The sequence below is a fragment of the Nyctibius grandis genome, chromosome 4 (assembly GCF_013368605.1).
Source record: "Nyctibius grandis isolate bNycGra1 chromosome 4, bNycGra1.pri, whole genome shotgun sequence".
NCBI classification, from domain to species: domain Eukaryota; kingdom Metazoa; phylum Chordata; class Aves; order Nyctibiiformes; family Nyctibiidae; genus Nyctibius; species Nyctibius grandis.
This window is the reverse complement of record NC_090661.1, coordinates 94,613,698-94,624,424: the sequence shown is the minus strand read 5'-3', so window position 1 is coordinate 94,624,424 and position 10,727 is coordinate 94,613,698. Positions and strand designations below refer to the sequence as shown.

The 10,727-nt window shown below is 43.6% G+C and overlaps 1 protein-coding gene across 1 annotated transcript in view; it reads left to right on the top strand.

The window, feature by feature from the left end:
• Window positions 1-485: 485 nt before the first annotated feature.
• GPAM (glycerol-3-phosphate acyltransferase, mitochondrial) overlaps window positions 486-10,727 on the top strand; it is a 32,046-nt gene continuing 21,804 nt past the window's right edge. Inside the window, exons 1-4 of the mRNA XM_068397454.1 lie at window positions 486-1,077; window positions 2,821-2,951; window positions 4,982-5,104; window positions 8,086-8,159. Coding sequence (XP_068253555.1) covers window positions 486-1,077; window positions 2,821-2,951; window positions 4,982-5,104; window positions 8,086-8,159 — 920 coding nt within the window. The remainder of the gene's footprint in view (window positions 1,078-2,820; window positions 2,952-4,981; window positions 5,105-8,085; window positions 8,160-10,727) is intronic.

The following is a 10,727-nucleotide window of genomic DNA, read 5'->3' as shown; positions in this document are numbered from 1 at the left end:
TGTCTTGTATTTTGTCACTTTATTCCTGTGTTGCACTGTTTTGAAAACCATGAAGACTTGGACATTCAAAGAAGAGATGTAGGTGCTAGCCTTTCCGTAGGCCTGCAACTCAGCTTAAGCCACAGAAAAACTATCTTTAAATAGCCCAAGACTGCCCAAGCCAAAAAATACTCTCAGCCCATGTTTGTTTATATGCAGCAACTTCTATCAACATTTACTTTTGCACTCAGTAAAAGGCAAACTGGCACCACTGCAAGGCCGGGTAGTCTGATCGATACCTGTCCCGAATTTTCTGCAATTGTTCCCATTTCAACAGCAACTCAGTTGCAGCTCAGAGTCGCTGTAAACCCAGATAAACACGATTTTACATAACTTTTCCAGTTGTTTTTCTTTTTAGCAGCTCTGATTTGAGAGCAAAGTAACTGTTAGTCGCTTCTATCGCCAGAAGCAGAGGGAGGTTCGGTGGTGGAAACGGCTGTTTAAGGATGCCCCTGCTTCTGCGGTGGCTGCAGACGGTACCACCAGGCACCGCGGGAGGGGAGAGGCCGCGCTGGGCTGCGGTTCCACGCCGGGGCGGTTGGAGCTGCTCAGGGCAGCGCTGGTGCCGCTGTGGGGACGGGCACCACGGCGGGTGCGCGGGGGTGTCAACGCGTCGCCGAGGAGCGGGAGGGCAGCGGCGGAGCCCCGGGCCCGCAGCCGGCAGGGCTCGGCGAGGGGCAGGCGGCGGCGGGGCCGGGCGGGAGGCGGCAGGCCCGCACCATGGCGACGGGCGCTCAGGAAGTCACGTCAGGCCCGGCGCCGCCGCGCGGCCCGGCGGGCGGACGGGCAGGGGGGCAGCAGCCGCTGCGGATCCCGCGGCACGGGTAGGGGCGGGAGCCGGGGCCGGGGCCGTGGCCGGGGCCGGGGGTGCTGCCCCCGGCGGCGGGGCAGGGCAGGGCAGGGCAGGGCAGGGCCAGGGGCTGCCGCGTGGCGGGAGGGGGCGGGCCGCTGCCAGCAGCCGGCGGCGGAGCCGGGGCGCGTGGGCTGCGCGGTGCGGCGGAGGAGCGGCCGGCGCGGGCGCGGAGGGCGCCCGTCACGGTGCGCTCTGACGGGAGAAGCGGCGGCGCTGCCGGTCCCCGCGGCTGCCGTGGAGCCGAGCCGGGGGCAGGTGGGCGCAGGGAGCCTCGGCCGTCCCCGCGGCGGCGTTTGGGGGGGCGGGGGCTCCGGGGGCGCTGGGCCCTGCAGGGAGCCGGTGCCAGGGACGGCCCCTTGGCTGCGGCGCCGGCGTTGCCCGGGGACGCTCCGCAGCCGGTACCGGCGCAGAGCCGCCGTGGTTTCATTTATAGAAGGTCTTGTGAGCGCTCGGGGCGCGCCAGCGCTTCCCGAGTCCCGGGGATGCCGTGCGGCAGCAGGGGAGCAGCGTAGGCGCCGCGGCCGAGCGGGCACTCGGGAGGGCGGGTTTTGTTAGAGGTAGGTGTGAAGTTGCTGTTGCTCAGACTTTTAATTACGTATTTTTTAAAGTTGCATCTTTTATGTCTGCCGGTGCAGCCAAGGTCACCTTGAGCACAATTGGAGGGCGCATTTAGCTTTCACCATTTAGATGTTCGTGAGCCTTTTTTATGTATTTATTGGGTTGGTGTAGATATTAATTCGCCTGAGCACTAATTAAAAAAAAGGCAAATTGAGCATAAGAGCAAGCAAAGAAAAAAGTCTGACTTATGGACTTCGTCTGTGTAGAGATAAGGATGTGTGTGGGTATACTAGCCCAAACTCCAGTGTGTGTTGGGAACTCTGAACACGGAGGTGTTACGGGAGCGGTTTGCGTCTGCTTGGGGAGGACAGTAAGAAAGACAAAATGTTGGACTAAAGTTTTAGGCCTTGCTCTTGCAGACGTTAGCAAACAGGGTGGGAACAGGCTCATTCCTGAGGGCTCGTAGCTTGGCTGTAGTGTAAGTTTCTTTGCGGTGACAGATGGAAAAGGCAGTATTGCCACTTTACGGTTTCTCTAGAGGAGAATGCTGGGATTCCTATTTTGATGGCTCTCCATAATAAAGCAGTTTAATTTGTAGTCTTTTGCAGGTATGCAATACAACACTAAGTTGCTTTGCTGTGTTTGCCGGCTTTCTTTTTTCTTTGGCCGAGGAAGAATTATTTACTGTGCTTATTATATGAACTATATAGCTTCCATTTTAAAATAATAGTACAAGTTTATACTGCTTTACTGCTTTTTAATCCCACAAGCCCATAATGTCACTTATGTCAGCAGCAAGTTCAGATTTAGGGGTGTGCTTTTGTGTAGAGCACTCCTTCCTCCAAGGAGTTTGCAAACTGGTTTGACTACAGCTAGATCGGACACATAACATATACTGTGAGATAGGGAGAGAACATTAATGAATTTTTTTGTAGATAATAGGTGTCCTTGAGAAGCAAATGATGAAAGAGTGAGGTCATGGAGTGCAAGAGAATAGTAAACTTTTGAGAGTGGCTGAAATGTGTATCCTTGTGGCTGAATGGTTTAAACCATGCAGTGAAGAACAGTGGAAAAGCATGAAGAGACTATACTGACCTGTAATGGGAAGAAGAGCAGGGAAAAACATGCAGGTAGCTGATTGGTGTGCTGCGTTTATGGAAATCAAATGTGATGGGGTTTTTATCATAGTAAAATCATGCTGATGTGTGACTGCAGTGAAACTTCTTCAGAGCCTAACTTTTACTGAAGAGTGAAAAAATACCAGTTTGCTAATTTATTGGTAGATACCCATCACTGAAATTAGGTGTGTGCATATGTGTTTCTCTGTGTGTGTGTGTGTATATATATATATGTATGTTATTATTTTGCAGCTTCTGATCTTCAGTTCAGCTCATGTGTCATGGATGAAACTGCTTTGTCCCTTGGAACAATAGATGTTTCCTATTTGTCCACCTCAGCAGAGTGCAGTATCAGTAGATGTAAGCATTCCAGTGAAGAATGGGTAAGTAAAAATTGTGAGTATGGCTGGCCATATTTACCTTATTTTTAATTCAAGTTGAAAGAGGACTTTTTTATTTATTAAGACGAATGAAGAGAAGGCATCATCTCTGTCATGCATGGTACAGTTTGATTGTAATTTAATTTTAAATGTAAGGAGGAACCAACAGTTCATTGCTCTGCCAAACACTGATGTTGCTTGAAAAGAAAAACCTTCGTCTCAAACCCTGTTGATAGTCTTGTGGTCTTCTGGTGTGATGTTATTAATTATTTTATATAGCAGTAAACATGTAGAATCCCATTCTGTAATAGACTGGCATCAAAGAGAATGTCAAATAGAAGCTTGTTGCTGTTCTGAAGGATGTAGTTTGAAATGCACAAGTGAAAAGGAGGATGAGGCTGAAGATGCATGATCATGTAGCTGTTACAGCTGGAGCTATTCATGCTGTACAGGAGGCAGAGAAAATTTGGTGGGTATAAATAAAGCAGCATATTAAAAGTCTGTGTCCCATGTTGAGTGCGTCTTGGGATTTGGAGGATACAAAGGTGGCAGTGAGCAGAGAGGGCTGGGTGGCACAAAAAGAGCCACATGGAGACCAGGCTGATACTGGTTGGTTTGGAAACATAGGTCAGGAGGAATTAGACACGGCTCTGGAGAGGAGGAGTTTGAACTTGATACAGAAGAGTTGGAGGCATGGTCAGAGTTGAGGGAAAGGACAGATGTCCTGACAGCTGGCTTTTCTATATAGCGAGGTGTAGGATACATCGGACACCAAGCTATGATAACAGAGAGATCTGTGAGAGAATGGGATAAAGGCAGGCAAGACAAAAAGGATGGATAGGTTTTGTAAGAAAGTGGTGGTGAGTTCAGTCAGGCTTGGAGGCAAGCAGAAGGAAGGCAGTGTTGTTACAATGTTCGTTAATTTTGGAGTTAGCATTAAAGAAGGTGATAGAGAAGGGATTGGACCAGGCTTAGCATCTTGATAATAATTTATTTCAGATGGAAGACACAGCCTTGGAATAATTGCCAATTCGTATCACTTGCCAAATGTGATATAAGCACATTTTATTTTTCCGTCACGTTCAGCATTGCTTTTGACTTTCTGGTTGTTTCTCACTGGGCTGACTTTCTAGCTGGGTATGTCGTGATCTGTATTTGTGTTTTCTAACCCTTAGGCTGGTTTAAGGTGTTGGTTCTACCCTGCTTCTCTTCCACTTAAATGTGCCATTGTAAACATACTCCAGTTTATCTTGCCATCGTTTTGGTTTTGTTTTCATTTGTTTCTGTAACTTCCCTTTTATTAAAAACTTAGAATATATGGTTCAGAAAGTGTCAATCCGGTGCTTCTTCTCAGGCAAGCAATAATTCAGTAGGTTTTAATGGGAACAATCTGCGTGTTTGTGAAAATTGTAGTTAAGTGTATTTTCATGATGTCCTAACATAGAGAATGTGTTCTCTGAATGCAGTTACTTTGGGTTTTTTGGTTCTGTAATCTAAAAAAGCCTAACATTGGAGAAGACACAGTGGTTCCTTTTTCATACCGCTTTGCATGAAACTACTGAAAAAGAGTCTACAGAGTCAAAGGAGTTAATATTTTGTGTACATTCAGTCTTCTTGCAGTTTTACAGAGTGATGTCCAGATAAAGCTTAAAATACATTGCTCATATTACAAGCACCCTTACATTATTGAGAGTGTGATTTACTGTTAATTTCTTCCACTTTTCTCAGCTGTCAGTTTCCTTGCTGTTTCTTATTAGTTATTTATTTTAAAATTTTGTGTGTCAGCAAATGCTGCAGTGCTTAAGATACATAAGTGCAACAGTGTGATTTTGCTTTTATTTTTTAAAATCACATCATCTGAAAATAATATAATTTATTTTAGAAGAAATCTTGGAAAAATTTGTATTAGTTTTACGTAATCTTGGGAAGGTAATTTTTTTTTGTGTCTGGCAGCTTCTCTTATGCAAAGTTTTCAGATACCCAGTAAAACATATATTTCTGGATATTTTACATGGTCGTCTTTTGTTCTGCAGGGAGAGTGTAACTCCAGGCCCACTCTCTTCCGATCTGCCACTTTAAAATGGAAAGAGACTCTGTTGAGCAGAAAAAGGCCATTTGTGGGACGATGCTGCTACGTATGCACTCCCCAGAGCCGGGTAAGCAGATTACAGACTGGATTATGTTTGACAATAACGCATAGTTGCAGCGTAATGAAGGTTCAGTAGTTTTCTTACATTCAGAATTAAGGTCACAATGTTCTTACGTCGTAAAGGAATATAGTTTTTCTCCTCTGTTTGTGCTTATGTTTTCTTTGACATGGAATTAATGGATGACACAGACCTATTGTGGTGCTTTGTCTCACAGTTTTCAGCGTGGACTTACCCCTTCCACAAAACTCTCCAGCTCTTCAGAATTAGCACTAAGAAATTGTATGGAAAAAATTATCTGCTCTGATACATTAGTAATGGGAATTTGGTGCTTATGAAAGCATTAAGGCTTACTTTTACGATACTTGATTCTCTGTCCACAGAATAAGTACAGTTTTGGAAGTAAGCAATAGGCTTCCCTTCAGACTTGAAGAGATCAATCCTGTGCTTGAGAAGACAGGATGGTTTTCTACACCTGGCTGATTCCTGGCTTCTCTGCCCAGCCTGGAAACAAGGAGTGCCAGTTACGATAGTGGAGATATTTGTCTGCTGGGAACAGTGTCAAGATGGTGGCTCTAGAGGGGTTGCGCAAGCTGATTTAAAATGTGAGCTTTATCGAACTGCAATGGGCAGGCTTTCTGTAAGCTGAAGATGCAAAATGCTGATAAGTAGCATAATGTAGTCTGCAACTAGTTCATCATGTAATTCGACTATGTGTACACCCCGGGCTTTAACTTGCACTCAGTTTCACCTACAATGAGCTCTATGATTGGCTGGACTAGAGTGAAAATTTGCTTGTTTCTTTGACCAAGGAAAAGTTGTTATTTCACTCTATTCCTATGCCAGAATAGAAAATTGCAGCAATGACATAGAAATGTGGGATAGAAATCCAGATGTGTTGTGAAGGCTACATATGATATGGGCAACAAGACAAGCAGTTAGGTAAACTGAGACTACTTCTAACAGACACTTAAGTGTTTTGACTTGTAAAAAGGTGTGTAGGCATCCTCAGCTTAGGCCTCTATACATTTAGTAATGAGTCTGTTAGTAATTAGTCTGTTCCTTTCAAGTTGGGAATTATGCTTTAGGAAGAAAAATCTTGTTCTCTCTTTTGTCCATTTAATAAGGAACTGATTACCTGTCCTGAGATCCCACTTAGGAAAGGGGCATGACCTGATTAAGCCCTTTATTGCATTCTGCCACAAGGAGAAAATACCATACTTGCAGCAGATGATAACAAACCAGATCCTCTCATTAGACTCTAGATACTTCACTTTTTTTGAGCTGCCTGTTTTGCTAATTCTCTTAAGGAAAAGGGACGGATGAGTGAGACTGAATTCCTTAAGTGTGTTGGCCAAACTAACACCTTGCCGGTGCAGGGAGTGGGAGGTTTTGCTTCTGCCTCTTGTTTTAACTTCCTGCTTTCCTGGGGGCCGATCAAGTTCACTAGCCAAGCATAAGTCTACCTGCTTTATTTATTAATTTAGTCTGTCTGTCTTAGTTTTCTACCTTGCCTGAATGAAGTTGGCTTATTAAGGGGTGTGATGAATGCTAGAGGTGGTGTAAGTTAGGAGGTGGGGGACAGTGTTTAGTGGGAATGGGTAGGATGTGGTGGTGGGAGCTGGGCTTCTCTCTTGTGGCGGCAGGGAGATAGATGCTTTATCAGCTCACTTGATCTCACAGAACCACAGCTTGACATAGGATCAGGGAAAAGTTAAATAAGGAAAAGTTAATGTGTGACATTACAGCTGGAGGATGAATTTCACAGAGTGAGGTTATAACCTAACAGTTAGAGCACTGGAGTGAACTCGGAAACCAAGAATAAGTCATTTCCCTTCTCTTTGCCTGAGCATTTCATCTAGCTCTAAGATCCACAAAAAATTACCAGTGAATTGTCAAATAAATGAGTATTACCTTGAAGTTTCCTCTTAAGAGCCTAGAGCAACAATTTGTTTATTGTACATACTACGCAGTAATGCTTTAACATGGGGAAAAGACTGTGTGCTCCCACTGTAGCACGTAATTTCTACCTGATTTGCAAATGACATAGGACACTCATATATATTAATTTGTGGCAAATGGTGTGTCCCAAACAAAATACAAACAAATGAGACTCTTATCTGACTCCCACTGCAAACTTGGTAGAGGCTGTTCTGCAGTTGTGCTGTTGCTGGTAACCATCTTTCTCCTTCACTGTCCTGTTTTTGTCTTCCTTGACATGAACAGTCCCAGTGGTTTTAGCTGTGATTCACTGTTGGCATGGTACCAGTTTTATAATTAAGTATTATTTGGGCAGAAAGAAACTAGCTTCTCGGTGAAGGTACTTACTTGGAAATATTCCAGTCTTCCTGCTGGGGAATATTTATTTATCCAAAGTGGAATTGCTCCCAATCTCATCCCAGGACAGTGAGTAGCCTGGCATGTAGAGTCTGTACCAGCGATGTGGAAGGCTGGGTTGAGTGTGTTGTTCAGGCAGAGCTGGAATGTGGAGATTTACCACCTAACCATGGATGGATATCCTGACCCTTGGGCTGCCGTTATGCGATGCCTGATCTGCTGTCAAACTGGATGTCACAGACTGAGCGTCAGAAGGGCTCGTGATTATACTAATGCTGAATGTGGCTTAATAAAGTTCTGTCTCAAAGATGAGTTCTGTATTATGACAAGTCCTGGTTGATATTACATCAGAATATGATAAAATATTCTGGCTTGAAGAATACAACCAATACAACCATTTCTGTGTGCAGTAAAGCCTAGAGAATACTTTGAAAGTACTGGAGTTGAGAATAGTGACTTCCTGCATTTCATTTTCATTTCAGAACAGTTTGTGTGTACTTTATACGCAAGTTCAGCACTTCTCTGCTTTGGCTTTTGTTTGTCATAGAGGTGAAAAACATTGCATTATCTTAAATGTTGTGATGAATGTAAAGACACAACTGTTCTTATGTAACGAAATAGTCCACCAATCTTTTTTTTTCTTGGTTTTACAGGATAACTTCTTCAATGCTAGTATTCCTTCTTTGGGTCTACGTAATGTCATATATATCAATGAAACACATACGAGGTAATATACCGAGTCTTTCTTTTGCCTTTAAAATTCAATGTGTTCTGGTCTTACGGCAGGAAAACCTCTAGGATAGCCTGGACTGAGTGAATATATATTGCTGTCCTAAAATGCGGGAATTGATGCTGACTTCAGGAAAGTAATGTACTTGTTAAATCCGGCTGTGTGTATTTGGGAGCTGGGCAAAGTCCTTTGGGGTTGTAGGCAAGGAGCGTAAGGGTCAAACCTGTTTCACAAAAAACAGAGCATGTTTAAATCCTTTCTCCTTTAGTGCAAATGGCAGCATCTGTAGCATAATGCTGAGAGGAGCTGTTTTATTCCCATGCTTAAGAATGACTTCAGGCTGCATTTTAATTTACTGAGCAGATCTGGCTCACAATTTAGGCGTTGGCTATTATCACTAATGACAATTAAATCTGAATGTGTCTTACTAGGCTGTCTCTCCTCTGCCTCAGTGGCAGAGTGCAGCTCCTGAAGGATGGTGGATATGACCTAAAAATGATCATGTATCTTTGCGCTATTGGAAATACATCTTATGTTCTGGGATGAAGATACTGGAAGTACACAAAAATCTTTATTCTGTTCTTTGGAAAGTTAATAATGCTTGCTAAGGTTTTTACAGTAGTCATTAGCATAAGCAGATCCTGCAGTGTGTGTCATAGAGTCAGGGCAAACAAAGAGAGGCCAGCAGCCTGAAAGAAATGAGCCAAAGTGTCTGTGTAGAAGAAAGGCAGCATTGTGCTGTGCTTGAGAGGGAGGAAGCTAATGGTAGAGGCTGTTCTTTCTTCAATTTGAATTCATTATGGTTTTTTAAGAGCTTGTAGTTTAGAATACAGAAAAATAACAGAAATAGTGTTTAATTTTAACTTCAGTTAGTTTCAGAAGTCTAATGCTTGAATGCTTTTGAATGGTCAGGTACTTAAATAAGAAATACAAGGGCAACAAAATATGGGTTAATGAATTAGTCTGAAATAAAATGCCTTTAGCTCAGAATGTCATTATAGTCTGAAAATTGACAATTTTAATGAAGTTCTGAGGTCCCGTGGGGTTACATAGTCACAGTTTCTTGGCCTTAGAAAGCAAGAGGGATTCTCTTTAACTGCTAGCATACTGTACCTGTGTTGAGACATTACCACAGCCTTTTTCTGAGATGTGAATATGACAAATTTATAATATATCTTGACTGGGTCTATTCTGTGTGGGTTTTGTCTTCTATCATTGCTACATGATTAGAAAACAGATTTTTCTAATTATACTACATCGTATCTAAGCTGTAAAATGAATGTAGAAGCCTTTATACCTTGGCAGATCCCTGCAGTAGCTGTACACTGTTGTGATGATAAGTTCATAGTCACCAAAACTGTTGTCAGAAAGAAGCATATCCTTAACTTTGCTTTTTAGAAGAATGAATAAGGTGCTCAAACTCCAATGGGAAGGAGAAAATGGAAAAGCAATTAAAACAGAGTCACCAGTCTACTTCCCTGACAGCATGAATAGCAAAATTCTTTATCCTTTGAGATGATCTGAATATTTGTATAACCGTTACGTGTCAGACTGTGCTGATGGCTTGTGCATCTGCACTCATCTTAATTATAGTGCGAGTGGCTGTGCGCTCAGGTGGTTTGGCCTTCTACAGTGTAAAAGTTCCTTCTCATCTTTCCCAGCTGGTTTTAACACATGTATAAATTTACTGAAATGCAGTAGGGAGGTGTAACAGCCAAGATCAGTAACTCAGGTGACAACATGGAGTGAGGCCTTGGCGGCACTCCAGCGTGGAAACCAACATGAGCATTGCCACCCACAGTTTGGTTTGGGACACTCGCTGGAGCATCGGTGATGCATTGCACTGGCAGTCCTTAGGACAGGGTTTTTGCATAATACTGAGTGCTCCGGTCTTAGGAATAGCCACAGTTTTATTTCTTCTTCCAGCTGTTAGTTCTGTCCCATCACATCAGCCCTGATGTTTGGGGGTCCCAGCTCTGTTTGGTTTGTGGAGTAACTCCCATGAGTGGTGGCTTGTCCAGTGCTGACGTGGTGAGTGAGGTAGGGAAATGTGAGGAGAGAAAATAGTAATGAATATTCACTGCTGGGGACTGGATTTTATCCCTTCCCATGTCACTTGCATCTTCTTTGATGTTAGGAAAACTATTCAAAATAACATTTTCGCAGGAGATTGCTGCTTATATGATCCAGAGAGTAGAGGACAGAGTTAATTTAAAAGGCAGAGACCAGCCACACCAGCTAAGTTGCATTACTTAAATGCTTGAACGGTAGAGAGATTTACTGATTATTTAGCGGTTCTGCTTCTCTTAAAACTTTGCAAGGAGAAGGTACAGAGGAGGCACATAGGACTGGGTGCTTAAAAACACTGGAAAGGAAGAAAAGATTACCAAAAACATGTTTTTAGTGTCGATGGCTAATGCAGACATATTTTTCAAAAGTGCCTGTGAGAGTTTACCCTGTGCATACAACGTGAGCAGCTTTCCCAAGGGGGCTCAGTGTATCTTGAAGAAGTTGACAAACCTCGTAGCTGGGCATTTGCATTCCTTGGTGGAAAGTCACCGAATC